Raw genomic sequence first — 19,091 nt, forward strand, 5'->3', positions numbered from 1 at the left:
CAACTTACGTTTCAGGATTGCTTTGAAGCTACAGTATGGTGTGGTAAACATGTCTGCTATGATCTGTGACACATCAAACAGACCTTATCACTTGGTTGTGCCTGTCTTTTACTCTCTAACCTTCTAAAGTGAACACCATACAAATCTGAGCATAGAAATATGGTACTGGTAGTTTCTGATATGGAAACCTTGGGTTAACTCAGAATGATTTTAAGATGGTTTGTTAGAAAATCTTAAGTATCCAAGCACTTATCTATTGCTGATTTCATGCTTGCTGCTTTGTAGACCTCTCTGTGAAGCTGAGAGGGGTTCAGTTTCATCAACCTCACTGGTAGGAAGGAAAATTAAAGTCTGCAAAAGAAAAATAACTGGAATGTTTTAGTATTATTGTAAGCTAGAGTGATTCTTCTGAAATACTATTCTCTTGACTCTTAGGTGATAGTTGCTTTCATTTAGTTATGAGTTTGCATCTCTCATAATGGAAATTAGTGTAGAATAGATATACCCCCCCCCCAGAGCCTCTCAAACACATTGAAAACACTGACATAAATTTCATGTAGCCTTGTTGGGAATATGAAAAAGGAAGAAAGCTACAGGACTGGCCATTCACTCTTGGGGAGATCTGGATGATTCTACACAAGCAAAAATGACTTGAAATTTTTGTATAGACACCTCTACCAGTCCATCTTCAGCTGGCTGAATGTTGCATGATAGCCCTTCTCCAAGGCAGGGGTGGAATGTTCCATTTCACCACACATTTTGTAAACTCATTTCACTTTTGGAATCAGCCTATAGATTGCAAGTCCCTTTTTTGTATATAATTTTCATTCTTTTGCTTTAAAAAATTTTGTTCCATATTTAAAGTCCTGTATTTGTCAATGATTTGTGTTCAGCATTATTTGAAAACATTTACCATTACAAAAAGAAATACTTGTGTTTTAAATAAAACTGGTATAGGAAAAAAATAATTTAACAAAAGTTGCCTTAAAATAACAAAAATCAATGATTCTCTATTGAATTAATCATAGAATGCTTTTGAGGAATTTTTAAACTCCTCTTCCTCAATGCTTCACAGGAAATGTTTGGAAAATTTTTTTTTCCAGTACAGACTGTAAATACCTAAAGAAAATACATGTTTGTCATTTGGATAACACAATTATATGAACTATCTTTTCTATTTTCAATTCTCCCTGAAAAATAGTCTCAAATTAAATTCTCCAATTAAATTTAAAGACCAAGGAAGTACATACACATCCACCATTACTTGGCCATTCAAGCTGAGTTTGGCCTTAATTTGTCTTCTATCTCTCCTAATTTTGACTACATTTTCCTACTTCATTGTGTTCATTCATATAAAATATCTGAAATGTTTTGTGATGTAATGTGAGAGGGAAAAAGAAAATATGAAAGGGGGAGAGAGGATAAGATAGAGAAAAGAAACCCGCAGGGCCTTTGATTTTTGTTAAATTAGGTCATGAAGGGCGTGCCTTAATGTAGCGAGGCTAGGGAAAGCTAGAACAGGTGGGAGAGAGTGAGAATGTCTGTGTGGGAGAAAGAGTTAAAGGACAGATAAATGAACTGTCACCCCAGAAGGAGGCAGAGACATCCTGAGCTAGACAGCGGCAATAAGCCAGTGGTAAAACCAGCAGTGAATGGAGGGAATGGGCATGGAGCTACTATTTTGAGGAATGGCCTCTGAGTATTAAAGCAGAAGATGTGCTCCAAAACCACATTGCTGTCATAATTCCTCCATACTGATCTGTGTGAGTTATATACCGATTTCTATTCCTACCCCCTTTCATCCATTGTAAGGAAAAATAAAATCAGTATCTTTGAAAGTGTGATGGGAATAGAGTCTGTCAGGCTACATACAGCGATAAAATATTTTGCATCAAAAGAGAGAAGAAAGGTGTTGGGAGGTTGCCAGGTGTGGTAGCACACGTCTTTAATCCCAGCACTGGGGAGGCAGAGGTAGGAGGATCGCTGTGAGTTCAAGGCCACCCTGAGACTCCATAGTGAATTCCAGGTCAGTCTGGGCCAGAGTGAGACCCTACCTCAAAAAACCAGAAAAAAAAAAAGGTGTTGGGGGTGCTATGAGAGTTTCACTTGGTTATTATGTGTCCAAGTGGGTGCACTTGCCAACAGCTCCTGGGGAAAGAGCTCTTCCTCTTTGCACAAGCATCTTGATATGGAGGGAAGCCTGCTGACATTTGGCTTCTGAACCTTCTTCTTTTTGTTCTACTTGTTTTGATTTCGAACCTTGCGGTTGAATAATTTTTTGAATTGACGTCCCTAAATATTTGATCTTCTGGTCTTTCCAGAGGCTGGAGTCCTAGTTGTCTTTTAACATAGAGACGCTGCAGCAGTTCACAACTGAATGAAGCCATGTGACCCACATATTTCTGGCCAGCTCTGCCTGGACCAGTCAAGGGCCCAGCCACTGACAACATGGACTTTGTCTCTAGTCCTCACTCTGCCAGCTCACCCTGTGGACACCTCTGTCAACACTCAATGCCAGCAAAGCAACAGGATTCAACTGGAAATATAGGAGAACTAACTGAAATTCATTATGAAAATCTAAATATAACCTACATCTAATATTTTCATTGGTACAAATGCATATGCTATTTTCCTAAGGAACGTACATGTTTTCCTAAAGGATGTACAGGAACCAGGTAAAAATGGCCCTTATCACCACTCCTAATATACATTGTATATCTCACCTAATTCAAAATGACAATAACAGGAAATCAAAACTGGTTAAAAAAAAAAAAAAACTCTTTTCATGGGTAACATCTTACTCTATGTAGAAAATCACCCAAATAAAAAAATACTCCTATAGGGCTGGGGAGGTGGCTTACACAGGTTCAGGCACTTGCCTAAAAAGCCAAAGGGCACAGGTTCAACTCCCCAGGACCCACGTAAGCCAGGTGCACAAGGGAGTGCACATCTGGAGTTCATTCTCGCCGCTGGCGCTCAGCTTCCCAGCAACCCCGCACCGGGGCAGGGCAACTAGGAGCGGGGGAACCTGGACTCCAACACATTTCGGTTTAATGCTTAATCCAGTTAATTAAATGTGCTTGGGTTGGGGATGCTGGTCAGTAGGACAGCATTTTCCTAGTGTGGTGTAGTCCTAGGTTCCACCCTTAGTGCTGCAACAAAATCAAAACAAAAACAACAACGTGTTCTCTCACATGGATATTTTTGTGCATCGTCACTTTCTTTGCATGTTTCAATAACACAAAATCTCATCATTAGCCATGCTGGGCTGTAGCTCTCTGTAGGCAATTCTTCCTCTCTCACTGCGATTACAGAGCTTCAAGGCTTGGTTTTACCTGTAGCAGCAACTGTGGCCAAGGCAGAGATTCCAGAAACAAAGGCTGAGGCTGCCAAGCTGCTGCTCTCGCCCTGGTCAAAGTCAAGGTCCAGTCAGGGCAGATGACCTCGGCCCTGCTTAGGATTGGACATGAGTCCTGCAGTAGCCCCAAGTCAGATTGCGTGGAAATATCTAGATAAAACCTGAAAAGGTGACTGTGCACCGCTGGAGAAGCCCCTGCTGCCATGAAACTCTGACAGGGCCTCGCTTCTAGTCCACCAGCTGAGCAACGCTGGAGCCGTCACATTTGGACTCATTCAGCTCTTCTTCCCGAGAATGACTGGTAAGGGAGCTGCTGGGAATGGCAGGAGGATATGGCCCATGTGTCAGCCTGTGACAGAGGGTGGACTTGGAATAAACAGCCATAATAGGGGCCTGATAACTCCAGTGTCAACCTGAATTGATAACCTCAGTGCGTTTTCATGTTATTTGAGAGGATTTCTGCTCTGGGAAATAGGAAAACTATGTAAATGAATGACCGCCCAGGTTGTTTTTCTTCTCTGTCTACATATAAGGCTTATTGGTAAAATGTAAAAAAAAAAAAAAAAAAAAAAGCAAAATTGACAAACCTCTGAAGCAGAGATTGTGACAGGGTAGGACTGCATGAACATTCATGGCTGAAATCTCACTGACTGAATACAGACGAGGACTCACATCCTGCGCTCTCTTTTTCTAAGCTCCCTGGCTTTGGGTTGGTAATGACAGCTTTCTGGATCTCAACTGCCTTAACGATGCCTATGGCATAAAAGCCAACTTATGTGTAGCTATAGTAAAACAGAAGAAGGGGATTGGTGGGAGTGGGGGGAGAAAGAAGAGGGTGAAGGGTGAACATCAGCAAAATACATTATCTACATGTATAAAAATGTAATAATAGAATCTATTTTTATGTATAGTTAATATGTTCCAAACGTTTTTTAAAGAATAGGTAAAATATTGTTTCAAGCACTGTCCATTGTTCATAACAGATATAACTAGGAACCTGTGCTGCTAATAATGCATCTGATACTCTCATACCATTTGCAAAGCACTCACGTAATACAGTGGGCACAGAGATGCAGTACATGGAGATTAACAGTATCGACGGTAGTCACAGTTATAAATCAATAATGGGAAACAATGTGATGAGGCTCATGACAGAGGAGTTAACAAATAGCCAGCCACCATAGAGAGTCAATCAATTAGCTGATTAACTGGGCATTGGAACCAAACTCATTACATCTGAGTTCCAGAGCTGATGTAATTTAAATAGGCCAAGCCTGAGTTTTAGCAAAATGATAAATCCACATTGGTTACTATTCTAGATGTGTGGAGATTGGCCATATCTGTTCTCATGGCAAATGTTCTCAATGATCAATTAGGCTGCTATGGACCTTCAAGGCCTTCAGGATATTCAGGAATTAGAGGGCTTCCTGGACCTCCAGGTCCTAGAGGTAAGATAGCTCCCCCCACCCTTTTTTGTACTGTGGTTTACATGCATGCTTGTGTATTTGTGTTGTGTGTGGATATGTACACGTGCTTGGGGATGGGGGTGGGTGTGTTTCCATGTGTAGAGGAAAGAAAACAACCTTGAGTAGTATTTTCAGCAACACTGTCTACCTCCTTTTGAGACTTTCATTGGTGAGAGCAAACTAATTTAGCTAGACTAGCTAGGCAGACAATTCCAGGAATCCTCCTGTCTCTACATTCCCAGCACTGGAATTATAGTCTCGCACAACCATACATGGCATTTCATATGGACTCTGTGGAACCTCATGTTTGCAAGGTGAGCCTTATACCCACTGAGATTTACCCTTAGTCCAGAAGTCCACTGCACCCACTGAGATCTCCCTTTAGTCCAGAAGCCCACTAAACCACTGAGATTTCCCCTTAGCACAGAAGTCCACTGCACCTACTGAGATCTCCCTGTAGTCAAGAATTCCACTGCGCCACTGAGATCACCCCTCATCCCAGAATTTGACTGCAAACACTGAGATTTCCACTCAGCCCAGAATTCCACTGTACCACTGAGATCTCCCCTCAGCCCAGAAGTCCACTGCACACTGAGATCTCCCCTAGCCCAGAAGTCCACTGCACCACTGAGATCTCCCCTCAGCCCAGAAGTCCACTGCACCATTAAGGTCTCCCCTCAGCCCAGAAGTCCACTGCACCATTAAGGTCTCCCCTCAGCCCAGAAGTCCACTGCACCATTAAGGTCTCCCCTCAGCCCAGAAGTCCACTGCACCATTAAGGTCTCCCCTAGCCCAGAAGTCCACTGCACCACTGAGATCTCCCCTCAGCCCAGAAGTCCACTGCACCATTAAGGTCTCCCCTCAGCCCAGAAGTCCACTGCACCATTAAGGTCTCCCCTCAGCCCAGAAGTCCACTGCACCACTGAGGTCTCCCCTCAGCCCAGAAATTCACTGCACACTGAGATCTCCCCTCAGCAAAGAAGTCCACTGCACACTGATATGTCCCCTCAACCCAGAAGTCCACTGCATCACTGAGATCTTCCCTTAGCCCAGAAGTCTGCTGCACCACTGAGATTTCCCCTCAGCCCAGAACTCCACTGCACCACTGAGATCTCCCCTCAGCTCAGAAGTCCACTGCACCACTGAGATTTCCCCTCAGCCCAGAAGTCCACTGCACCACTGAGATCCTCTGCCCAAAATTCCACTGCACACTGAGATCTTCCCTTAGCCCAGAAGTCCACTGCATCACTGATATCTTCCCTTAGCCCAGAAGTCCACTGCATCACTGATATCTTCCCTTAGCCCAGAAGTCCACTGCACCACTGAGATGAGGAGCTAGGCCAGAAGTCCTGTCCATCTGCCCATTTATTTCCCTTCCCTTCTTCCCCTTTGGGTTGATTATGATGATCTTTATCCTATTAGTAATAACTAAACACATAGAAATAATCAAGAAAAGAAATCTAGACCCAGAATGCACTCCACAGAGGGCTTTCTAGGCAGAGAGCTCACTGCTCCAAGTCTCCCATGTTAAGAGGATTGTAGGATCTGGCCTAGTTAACAGAGGTACATAGTACAAAATGGTAGGTCAAAGGTTAAGTCAAGGTGGAAATGCTGCACATCCAGGCAGAATCATGAGCTCCAGTAACCTTTCCAGTTAGGAGAGAGGAGCTAATAAAAGGCTCACAAAACTGGACAGGCATGGGCTACTTGCGAGAAGTGTATTTGATCATAAAGACTGAGCCAAGTCCACGTGTCATGGGAAAGCGGGTGCTCTGTCAGCTTTGGAGATGCAGGAGTTCTCATTCCCCACTTGGTCCTCCTCATCGGCTGTCCAAGGCTCCTTGTTTTCTGCTGCCTTTACCAGGCAGCCTTCCAGTGAGGAGGCCCAGCCAAGCTTCTCCAGGTGTGGTCCTCAGAATCATGGCAGAAACATCACCTGGGTACCCTTGCAAAGTCACATTTCATTGTCTACCTCAGATCTGCACTCTGAGAAGCTCTAGGGATGTGGTCTGTGGTTCAGTAAGCCGCCGTGGGGTTCTGATTCCTGCTGACACTTGAGAGCTGTGCCAAGAAGAAGCTCTGTGGATTGTTACCAGCGCCTAGCCAGGGCCCACCTCAGAGAAAGGCTCACACATTTTAAAAACTTTCGGAAGTAAGGGCATTATGCATCTGTATCCTAGATCAAATGGGCCGAGGATTAGTGAGACAATGGCTATTTTCGTCCTCTGCAAAGGAGACATAGGACCACTAAACTCAAGGCTAGAGTCAGTAATTCAATATCAGGTTCACACAAGTCAGGAGAGAAAGACGAACGTCAGGGAAGACGGGCAGATTTGCCACTATCATTTTTACTGCATTTTCCTAAACTTCTTTAGGGAGCAAGGATCATAATTCAAAACTCAGAGGCCAATAGTCATCATCACAACAGGTTACATAAAATTTCATAATTATTTAGATCACTGAGTGAGTACTATTGCAGGTGGCTTTGTAGTGAAAATAAACAGATCCTTAAATATGCCTAGACAATATGGCTAAGGAAACATTGTTAGTAACTGATGAAATATTATCTATACTTCCTTTGTTTATTTATTTATTTATTGAGGCAAGCCAAACAGACTACCTTTTTCTATGAGAGAGAGAGAGAATTGGTGCACCAGGGCCTACAGCCATTGTAATAGAACTCCAGACTCAAGCACTAACTTGTGCGCATGTGTGACCTTGGGCACTTGCATCACTTTGTGGGTCTGGCTTATGTGGGACCTGGAGAATTGAACCTGGGTCCTTAGGCTTCACAGGTAAGTGCCTTAACTGCTAAGCCATCTCTCAAGCCCTGTACTTATTTTCTCTTATCAGCCAAAATGTCACTCTTTCAGCTAAGATACTCTCTTAAATCTCACAAGAAGTTAGTATGATCGTTTTGATTGATGTATAGCTTGCTCAGATAAACACACACACACATATACAAACACACACACACACACACACACACACACACACACACACACACACACACAAAGATGCTGTGTGAAGGGATGAAAGTGGATAACAGACCAGTGTCTGAGCCTCATTATACAAAAACAACAGAGAGGGTTGGAGTGATGGCTTAGTGGTTAGGTGCTTGCCTGTGAAACCTAAGGACCCTGGTTCGAGGCTTGATTCCCCAGGACCCACGTAAGCCAGCTGCTCAAGGTGGTTCATGCATCTGGAATTCATTTGCAGGGGCTGGAGGCCCTGGCACACCCATTTTCTCTTTCTTTCTCTGTCTGTCACTCTCAAATAAATAAATAAAAATAAACCAAAAAATTTTTAAAAAGATATATTAAAAACAAAGAGTCCTGGATGATCCACTCAAGTATAGCATAGCAGGCTTGCAACTTCAGTTCCAGAGAGGAATCAGCGTGCCAACTCTGGAATCTCCGCAGGGGTGGTGGTTTGAATGTAAAATGACTCCCATAGCCTCAAGGCTTTTGTGACCACTTGGACCTTGGATGGCGACAGTTTGGGAAGGTTTGGGGCCTTTGGGAGGTAGAACCTTACTGAAGAAGGTACGTCACTGGAGGCAGAATCTGGCGTAATACAGTTGAGCCCCAAGTTGGGTGGATAGACTGCTTCCTTCTTGCTGATGTGGAGCTGTAACCTGAGCTTTCTGCTAAGGCCTGCCATGCTTCCCTGTAATAATGAAACCTCCTCTCAAAACTGTAGGCGGAGAGAAACCCTTTCCTTCCATGAGCTGCTTCTGGTCAAATACATTGTCCAAGCAATGAGAATGTAACTGTGACAGGGGAAAGGGGAGGAGTACTGCCTTGTACAGTGAGCTAAAGTGAGAGTTCTGAAAGACTAGGTAGAAGATGGTAGATACTAAGGTATAGATAGAAAACCCCAGAGAACAGTATCTGTGTAAATAAACTCTTACTCCCATAAATGTTTTTTTCTGGAAGGATACTTGTCTCCACCAAGGCATCATTTCCTCACAGACAATTGTGTGTCTCTCCTAGGCCCTCCTGGACCTCAAGGTGTTCCGGGATTTTCAGGCTTACCGAGATCCAGTGGCCTTTATGTAATATGCCCCTGTGGGAAAAACTCAGCCCTCAGTGTAAAGTTGAGTGGACGTCTTCCTGAAGCATCCCAGCCTATCATCTTCACGGAGATCTGGCACACTGATCAGAGGGACGTTAAAGAGGACAAAGGCCTGTTTGTCTGCAAGGTGCCTGGGAACTCCTGCGTCAGCGTTGATGCGGCGCTCCGTCACGGCAAGGTGAGGATGACACTTGTGGGGAACCACACTCAAGTCATAGAGAAGCGTCAGCTCTCCAGAAAAGAGCCTGAGTCTATTTCCGGGGCTATGGTCATGCCCCTGGGAAAGGGGGGTGTGAGCCAGCTAGAAGCAGAAGTAGAAAGTTAGGAGCTGATGCACACAGAAGTCACCATCTATTTTTCCGGTTTTCTGAATTTATCCTGAAACTTGAAGCCCCACACGATGCTTCAGCCTGAGAGGGAATAAAGCCAGTCTGTTGCTTCTGAAAATATGGATTCATTTCTTGCACTGTCCAAAACGAATAATTTCATATGGTCAGGTATTTTATGCTAATTGAGCTCAGCTTTGAAGATGGGGTCAAGATCAAGAAATTAACTCTCTGAAGAGCTCCATCCTTACAATAAAAGCCATTCTTAAAAAAAATGAACTTTAATTTGCAGGCTGGAGAGATGGCTTAGCAGTTAAGGCACTTGCCTGCAAATCCAAAGGACCCAGGTTCGAACCCAGGTTTGACTCCCCAAGCCCCACGTAAGCCAGATGCACAAGGTGACGCACGCATGCATCTGGAGTTCGTTTGCAATGGCTAGAGGCCCTGGTGCATCCATTCTCTCTCTCTCTCTACCTGCATATTTTTGTATCTCTCTCTCTAATTAATAAATGAAAATAAAATATAGAGCTAAAAAGCCTTTAATTTGCATTTATTTGATGAGTAAATAGAGTTTTCTAGAAGTCAATAGGCAGTAGAATCATTTGAATTTTTTTTTTTTTTTTTTTGAAGTAAGGTCTCACTCTAGCTCAGGCTGACCTGGAATTCACTATGTAGTCTCAGGGTGGCCTCAAACTCTTGGCGATCCTCCTACCTCTGCCTCCTGAGTACTGGGATTAAAGGTGTGCATCACCATGCCTGGCATAAAAGCCATTCTTAATTATACTACCAAAACAAAAGTTTATAGACTCCAATCCACGCATCTTCACTATATGCCCTCAGAGTAACCTCTCTGCCTTCCTTTTATGGAATTCATGCTTTTAAGGAGTCTTACATGCCTGGAGATCTCATTCGTTGCATATTTTTCTTTATAAATAATTTTTTGGTCATTTACTTACAGTATTTGTCAAGCCTGTCTGCCCTTCTGGAACATTCTCTTTCCAGTAACACAAGAGTAGGGGCTGGGGACACGACTCAGCAGCTAAAGGCACTTGCTCTGTAAGCCTGCTGACCCCAGTTTGAGCTCCAGAACTCACATACTGATGGATGCAAAATGGTATTTGTATCTATAGTCCCGATGTGCCTACAGGAACAACACAGGAATCACTGAATAGGAACCTTCTTCTTCTATAATCTTGCAAATAGAGTCTTGTTTGCATTAGAAAAGGTGATAACAGCTACCAACAGATATAAAAATAGATCTCAACGGCTTCATACAGTGCATACAGGAAGCCTACAGGTATTTCTTTTTTAAAATATTTTTATTTATTTATTTGGGAGAGAGAATGAGGCAGAAGAAGAGAGAGAGAGAGAGAGAGAGAGAGACAGAGAGAGAGAGAGAGAGAAAGAATGGGTGTGCCAGGGCCTTCTGCCACTGCAAATGAATTCCAGATGCATGCACCACCTTGTGCATCTGGTTTATGTGGGTCTTGAGGAATTGAACGGAGGTCCTTTGGCTTTGCAGGCAAGCGCCTTAACCACTAAGCCATCCCTCCAGCCCGCTACCAGTATTTCTGAGTAATGAGTGAATCACTTTCAGGAGGTTAGAAAATGAAGATCCTACCTTCTTGTGGATGGGAGTTTACTTCACCCAGATCTTTTGAAGGTCTGAGCATTCCACGTATCAGAGGAACAAAGAGCTGATTGACATGTGAGCAGAGAGGGTTTGTGGCTTAGTTGCATAGCCCATATCGAGGGCCACACACCATGCTCCTCCTATTATCCCCCACGTGAGCAGAGTTCACGTGTGACATCAAGTTAACCAGGAAAGAGTTTCAGTGAAGAGCCAGCCACCTTCAAAGCGAGACAGAGGCCAAGGCTCAGACGGTGATGGTTCATCGAGCACGTGCATGTTGGAAACGTCCTGTCAGAGAAAAAGGCAACTTCTGTGGCTTAACTTCCATTTCTTTCACTTCTCTGGAATCAACTTTTGCCTTGAAATTTGGCTGGCATTTCCCCTTATGTTTGAATTGCAATATTTCTAAGGGTCAATTAATTGTACAGTGAAACGGTCTTTGTTTTGACATTTCCTGATATATTTGGAATACATTTTATCATGTTTCCCCCCTCTGTTATACTTTCTTATTTTAACAGCTCCCCAAATTTCACTCCCACACCCACACTAGTTTCACCTTACCTTTCATCTCCTGTCCTTCATTTGATTCCGTGCTGAGAGAAAACAGGTTGTTACAGTTTGGATGTTCGGGTGCTTGAACGCTTGGTCCCCAGATGGTGGCGCTGTTTGGGGACGATGTGGAACTTTTGGCAGGTGGGGGCCTAGCTGGTGGCACCAGGATCTTCATACCATAATGAAGTGATATCTGTACCCACCCGTTTGGAAACATACAAACCAGGAGAGCGCCTCCTTCCTATAACCTGTACCACTCTCCTTGTAGCTACTCTTCATAGAAAAGTCTATAGATGATTGGTAAGTCTCTCTCAGATTTTCTTCTTTTAAAAAATATTTTTTAATTTAATTTATTTATTTGAGATTTAGGGAAAGAAGCAGAGAGAGAGGGAGGGAAGGAGATAGAGAGAGAATGGGCATGCCAGGGCCTCCAGCCACTGCAAAGGACTCCAGACTTGTGCCGCCTGTGCATCTGGCTTACAGGGGTCCCAGGGATTTGAACATAGGTCCTTTGGCTTTGCAGGCAAATGCCTTAACCACTAAGCCTTCTCTCCAGCCCTCACTCAGATTTTCTCTCAGAAATGCCTAGCTATGAAGTATAAGCCAGGAGACCCCATCTGTTCATCCCTAACAACATAGTACAAAATTGCCTTTTCAAATATTTACCCCTGGTCCAATCTAACAGTAACAAGATTAATATTTAGTTATAAGATAGATTCAAAGGAACTATTTTTGTGTGCTCTGCATTTCAGGGTGGGTAGAATTATAGACTAAAAGGGCCAGGTCATTTTTAGATTCCCTTCCAGCATACCTATTATGAAAGCAATTCTCAACATATCTAAGGTGTAAGGAAACCATCTATATCCTGCTCTGACTTCTGTCTGAAGTTGCTCCTTACTTTTGAACACATGTTAAATGTCATCACAGGCTACTTTCTCAAAAATAATAAAGTTACATTCTGAGCAAAACGCTTAGGCATGGGGACTATTTCCAATGAAATGAATATGCAAGAAGAAACATGCATTAAATGCTACATATGCAAATGAGGTAATAAATATAAAGCATCTCATGCTGATTAATATTAGTTACATTTTAACATGACTGTCCATTTTTTTTTATTCCCACAGCAATCTTAATAAGGAAAATATATGTGGTAGATTTTATGTAAACAATTTCTTCTTTTTCATTACCCTTACTTTTTCTGTCTTTAATTCATCTTCTATGAAATCATTTCTAGAGGTATAATTTAGACAGTCATTTTAATATATATATTATACACACAAACATATGATAAAATGGCATTTTTACAATGAGAAAATACTACAAGCTAATTCTGAATTGAGGCACTGGGAGACTTGGTACTAGACACAGTAAGGATGTTGAACTCTAATTCAAAAAGTTAAAATGAATATTTTAGGGGCTGAAGATATGGCTCAGTGGTTAAGAGTGCTTGATTCTCCATTAACCACTATGCACAAAGTAGTGCATGCATCTGGAATTTTATTTGTAGGAGGCTCTGGCATGCCCACACATACATTCTCTCTTTCTCTCTATCCCTTCCCCATCTCCCAAATAAATAAATAAAAAGAGTTTTTAAAATGTTTAATATATTGTGTCTTAATTGATAAAAAGATATTTCCCAGAGAAAAAAGTGACCACTAAAAATGGAATATAAATAAATACACACACACACACACACACACACACACACACACACACGGATTTTCCTTTTATCACTTGCATGACTCATCAGGTCCTACCAGTAATCTGAAATTTGGCAACACTGGAACATATCCATAGGCAGTTCTAGAAGCACAGTCAAAGAAGTTCAGCATCCACACCATCCACACCCTTCAGTATGATGGCAGACCCTGGGGTTCTATAAGAATTTGTTAAACAGCAATTTCCTCATGATTTGAAACATCCCTTCTGGAAGGGAGGTTCATTAAGACTCAAGAAGTTTGTGGGGGGATAAAAGCTCCCTATGTAAATAATCACAAGTCTCAGCAAGTATCTGAAGTTCACAGGACTCACAAGTCCCCTTTCCAAGGTTCTAGAAGAAGCAGAATTGCCGGGGAAAGCCTTTCTGCTGGCCAAGCTGCTTGGGAGTCATGCAGGCAGCTCTGGGGTACAGCTTTCACGAGCCACTGCCCAGGCTGAGGGGGCTTCTCTGGGGTCGCAGCTGCCTTTGAACCATCCATGTTCTTGTAAATAACCCCTCACCCTGTAAGTAACCCCGTAAAATCACTGATTTGCCAAGTTGGAATCATTACATTAGTCTGTTGTCAGTGCCCCATTTGGGATGACGGAATATGTGTGCACATCTACCCAGGAAAAGTTAACACAACAGAATTCAAGGCCAGAGTGTCCCAGTTAGAATATCAATTCAACCTACTTCCTTTTGGGTTAAAAAGTAGCCAAGCTACAGATCTTAGGAGAGCTAGTAAATTAAACATTGAAGGGGTCAATAAATCAGACCTAAAAGTTCTGACAGTGTAACTAGAAAGATAAGTGAGGCATTTCTGAAGCTGAGCAGCCTTGTGACCTTCCAGCATTCACAGGACCAAAGAAGGAAAACCTTTCTCCATGCGAGTCTCAGGTAAAGATCTTAATTAAATACAGAAATGGCCAAATAACCCTTTGGGTTAGTATATGAGGCTAAGGCAACTAACGAGTTTTCAAGTTTCTCTCGAATTTTGTTCTCTGAATGTGTGGCATATGTCATGTTACACTATAAAAAGGAAAACCACCCAGGCATGGTGACATACACCTTTAATCCCAGCACTCAGGAGGCTGAAGTAGGAGGATCACTGTGAGTTCTAGACCAGCCTGAGACTACATAGTGAATTTCAGGTCAGCCTGGGCTAGAGTGAGACCTTGCCTCGAGAAAACAAAGAAAGAAACAATAAATATCATTTTGGTAGTTATTGCAAGAAAAAAAGGAGGTAAGAACACAACCTAAGAAGGAAACGATGTATGAGAATGAATGATAGATTATATAGGAAGGTAGGTATGTAGGTAGGTAGACAGACAGACAGACAGATAGATAGATAAGCTAGATGGATGGATGGATGATGGATGGATGGATAGGTAGGTAGGAAGGTAGGTAGGTGGATGGATGGATGGATAGAGGGATAGATAGGTAGATAGGTAGGTAGGTAGATAGATAGATAGATAGATAGATAGATAGATAGATAGATAGATAGATAGATAGATAGATAGATCAATGGATGGATAGATAGATAGGTAGACAGACCGACAGATAGGCAGATTAGATAGATAGATAGATAGATAGATAGATAGATAGATAGATAGATAGATAGATAGATAGATAGATAGATAATAGAAAGAACCAGCTCTTGAATAACCTTAATTCTTTGAGGTGTAAGATGAAGCAGTGACAATAATAACTAAACATCGAGCAACTTCCTGGTGCCACCTCATTGTTTCAAGACTTTACTGCATGGTTTTGACGTGGCTCTCATAGCTGTCCTGTGAATTAGATCACTGGTTCTGCTCTTTTTCTGAACCTCAAGACACAGTTACCTATTAAGTTTGAAGGTAGGATTTGAAGAACAGAGTTCGATGATACGTCTTTAATTGATCTGTTTCCCACTGCTGATTTTAAGCTATGATATTCTGTCCGTGTTTTGTGTGGCAGCTATGGCTGCTGTCTGGCCACGTCCTTTTCTGCTCCCTGGCCTCACGTTTAAAATGTCATTCTCATGCATGATTCAAAGCTCATCCTCTGCAGCGTGCCATGCTACTTTGTGACTGCATTGTCTTAGTGGCACTGGGGGCCATGTTACTTTATACCCTATTTCCTTCCACCCACTCCACTGATGTATCTTTGGTGTAGAAGAAAGAAAGGAAAAGATGGTGCTTCCTGCCATTGTGGCATAAGGTCAGGAGGCTGTACGCTGTTTTGGCCTTAAAATTGGTGTAATTGATCATTATTAGACTTAGTGTGGGTGAGTCGAGCCCCTTACACAAGGAGATGATGGTGCAGGTGTTCAGGAATTCCTGTGCTGTCTTCCCTCACATTTTGATGTATTCTGATGCTAGAATCACCCACCATTTCTCTGATGGATCCACTGCTCTGGTCAGTGCTACGGTGACAGCGGAAATCCGACTGCATTGTCTGTGTGCTCTCCAGCAGGCTTCCGGCTATCTTGGAGATTCATTTCCTGTAATTCTGTGAAATGCTGGGAAAATTACACATGCCCACCCCTCCCTCTCTGACTAGCCTGTTGTCACAGCAGTTTCTTCTTTCCCTTCTTTGTTGCTCCTTACTGCTGGCAGCAAGGCAGTGGACATCTTTCCAGAGGATGATGACAAATGCCACAAGCTATTTCCCTCAAACTACTCCCTCAGTCAGTGAAGTGAACCATCCCAACAGGTATTATCTTCTCAGCCCACACCCTCTTCATCCTTTGGGGTAATAGACTCTCTAATGAGCAGAGTGGCAAATCTGTGTTCCCTAGGCTCCGCAAGAGTCCCCATAACAAAGATTAAGGTGGAGAGTGATCAAGTAAGACACACACATGCAAGCGTGCAGACCTACACACACGTGTACCTACACATGTATAAACTTGCATATGTACGTGCATGCCCACCACACATTTACAAAATAAAGATAGATATGAAGATTATTGAGAGAATATATTAAATAACCTTTGTCAAGAGTATATCCTATTATATTTTCCTCTTGGTACCAATTGTTGCTAATTGTCACATTTATTAATTCACAAGGGACAACCTAAGTGTCCTTCCCAAAACAAAAGTTGGCAGTACAGATTTTCCTAAATTTTTACAGAACCTCTAACTTCATAGACTGAGGAGTGATGACTACATTTAGTGGAAAATTCTTTTTAAAAATATTTATTTATTTTCATGGGGAGAGATACAGAGAGTGACAGGGAGAGAGAGAGAGAGTAGTACCAGGGCCTTTTGTTTGTTTGTTTGTTTGTTTGTTTTTGCTTCAAACAAACTCCAGGTCTGTGTGCCACTTTGTTCATCTGGCTTTGTGTAGGTACAGGGGAATTGAACCTGGGCTGCAGGCTTTGCAAGTAAGTGCCTTTAACCCCTGAACAATCACCCCAGCCCAATGGACAGTTCTTTAGCTTAAACAATATATAAAGTTTTCTTGATGTTTAGTGGGGTGTTTTGCAGTTCTTCGTATATTCCACATGTGAATATTCTATCGGATTTGTTTCTGGCAAAGATTTTCTCTCATTCTGTGGGCGTCCTACACTCAATTGACAGTTTGCCTTGTGGGAAAATAGCTTTGTGGTTTCATGAGGTCTCATTTGTCGACCCATACTTCCTGAGTGCACAGAGTCTTATTCAGCATGTCCTCACCTAGGCCTGTATCATAGAATGTACTCTACTTTTTCCTTCAGTAGTTTCAGAATTTTGGGTGTTTGATTGATGTCTTTGATCCAGTTGGAGTTGAATTTTGTGCAGGGGGAGAGATAAAGATCTAGCATCACTTTTCTGCATGGGGATACCCAGTTGTCCTAGCCCTATTTCTTAAAGACTTGGTCTCTCCTCTAGTTTATATTTTTCACATCTTTCTCAAAATTCAGGTGGCTGTTATGTTGTGATATCTGGTTCCTCTATATTACATTGGCTTATGTGTCTGTTTTGCGCTAATGTCAACCATACTATTTTTCTTATGATGATTCTGTAGTATAACTTGAAATCAGGTATGATGATAATTCTAGATTTTTTTTTTTCCTCAGGATCTCTGTGGCCTTTTGTGCTTCTATGCTTCCATATGAATTTTAGGACTTTTTTTTCTATTTCTGTGAAGAACGGTGCTAGAATTTTTGACTGAGATCACATTGAATCTATACATTACACTTTGTAGGATGACCACTTTTACAATCTTCATTCTTCTCACCCATGAGCATGGGGGATTTTTCCATGTCCTAGCATCTTTCACAATTATTTTTTTTAGTGCTTTCAAGTTTTCATTGTAGAGATCTTTCACTTCCTTGTTTAAGGTAATTCCAAAGTATTTTTGATGCTGTTGCCATTGGTCTTAGTTGTCCATCAGAACTAGATAGTAAGTCCCTGTTGCTCAAGACAACACAGGCATCAGTTATTTGACATTCAGAAATCAAGCTAAAATGGAGCTGGAAGCTCCCACCCTAATGGTGAGACCTCCTGCTGGAAGGTGCTGGTATTATGTCGGCTACTGGAGGAAAAAGTCATCAGCAGTCTGCCTGGCTGTGGACCCTATTTGGGCCACAACTGACCTTCCAGGCAAGATGTGCCCACTGGTGCAAGAGTGGAATGACTTTTATGGGTTGAACCAATTGCAATGTTATTGGATTTGAGACTAATTCCACAGGAAGGAATTCGTGCCTGGCACTATAAACTTTGTCAAGAGTCCATGACTGGGAAGCTCATAGGTCCTGGGTGGGGTCACCTACTACTGTCTTTATACTAAATGGACACATTGTCAAGCCATCTTTAAATACTCATGTTTATACCCATAAATGAGGGCTGCTCTCAGCCTCAATCAGTGAAGTTTCTTTAGCAATGGGCAGAGATCAATGTAGAAATACCTAACTGGTAAAAAAAAAAAAAAAAAAAAAAAAAAAGCTAAGATTAGGGCTAGAGAGATGGCTTAGTGGTTAAGGTGTTTGCTTCCAAAGCCAAAGGACCCAGGTTCAATTCCTCAGGAACCACATTAGCCAGATGCACAAGGGTGTGCACCTGTCTGGAGTTCTTTTGCAGTGGCTGGATGCCCTGGCATGCCCATTCTCTCTCTGTGTCAAATAAATAAATAAGTAAAAATAAAATATTTTAAAATGCTCAGATTAAGTGCTTATTATATGCTTAGCTCTAAAAGAGACATCTGAACCACACTAAGTAAAACCCAGAGAGCACTGTGAAACAGGGGCTGTAAAGAATGTAATAGTAGGGGAAGGGGAGGCATCCAAGTAACGGTGTCTTCCAGACATGGAATGGTCATTATACTCATTAACTCGTTCTGTGGTTTCCGGCCCAAAATTGAGTCCATCAACATTCCGTCATGGAAGGGAGAGGACCTCACAGGACCCCACTCTTCTCACGGTGGATACTGAAGTTAGTAGCTGCTGGGGGAGGGGAATTGTTATTTTTTGTTTTTTGTTTTGTTTTGTTTTGTTTGTTTTTCGAGGTAGGGTCTCACTTTAGCCCATGCTGACCTGGAATTCACTATGGAGTCTCAGGGTGGCCTTGATTTCACGGTGATCATGCTACCTCTGCCTGCTGAGTGCTGGGATTAAAGGCGTGCACCACCACGCCTGGCTAGGGGGGATTCATTCTTAACTGGTGGGGATTCTGGTAGGTTGCCCTGGGAAATAATCCCCAACCCAAATTTATCCCAATGGGTCACAAAAACAGACAAACAGACATGAAGAGTAGGAAGGGAGTAGTTGAGAAGAGAGAATTTAGTGGGAAGGGAAGAAAAGAGGTTAATAGAGGTGAATATGATCAAAATATATACGTGTATGAAACTGTAAAAGATTATGAAACTAAAAACTGCATAAAGTTAAAGCTTTGTTCACACCTGTCTTTAACAATAAGAAAAACAACATCACAAGAAACTAATGCACCATTCTTGCACTTAATTAAGGATTGATTTGTCCAAAAAGACGTAAATTTTCCCTCATGTGGGAAAAGCA

At 42.3% G+C, this 19,091-nt stretch overlaps 1 protein-coding gene across 10 annotated transcripts in view; it reads left to right on the plus strand.

The window, feature by feature from the left end:
- Positions 1 to 3,348: 3,348 nt before the first annotated feature.
- LOC123461425 (hibernation-associated plasma protein HP-20-like) overlaps positions 3,349 to 19,091 on the plus strand; it is a 36,314-nt gene continuing 20,571 nt past the window's right edge. For 7 of the 10 annotated variants that reach the window (XM_045151598.1, XM_045151600.1, XM_045151599.1 and 4 more), the window contains exons 1-3: positions 3,349 to 3,659; positions 4,678 to 4,806; positions 8,820 to 9,079. In XM_045151598.1, coding sequence (XP_045007533.1) covers positions 3,653 to 3,659; positions 4,678 to 4,806; positions 8,820 to 9,079 — 396 coding nt within the window. In that variant the 5' untranslated portion in view covers positions 3,349 to 3,652. Of the gene's footprint in view, positions 3,660 to 4,677; positions 4,807 to 8,819; positions 9,499 to 9,519; positions 9,586 to 19,091 lie in introns of those variants that run through there. The other 3 variants (XM_045151603.1, XM_045151594.1, XM_045151595.1) reach the window with 3 other exon arrangements.

This window comes from Jaculus jaculus, chromosome 6 (assembly GCF_020740685.1).
Source record: "Jaculus jaculus isolate mJacJac1 chromosome 6, mJacJac1.mat.Y.cur, whole genome shotgun sequence".
NCBI lineage: Eukaryota > Metazoa > Chordata > Mammalia > Rodentia > Dipodidae > Jaculus > Jaculus jaculus.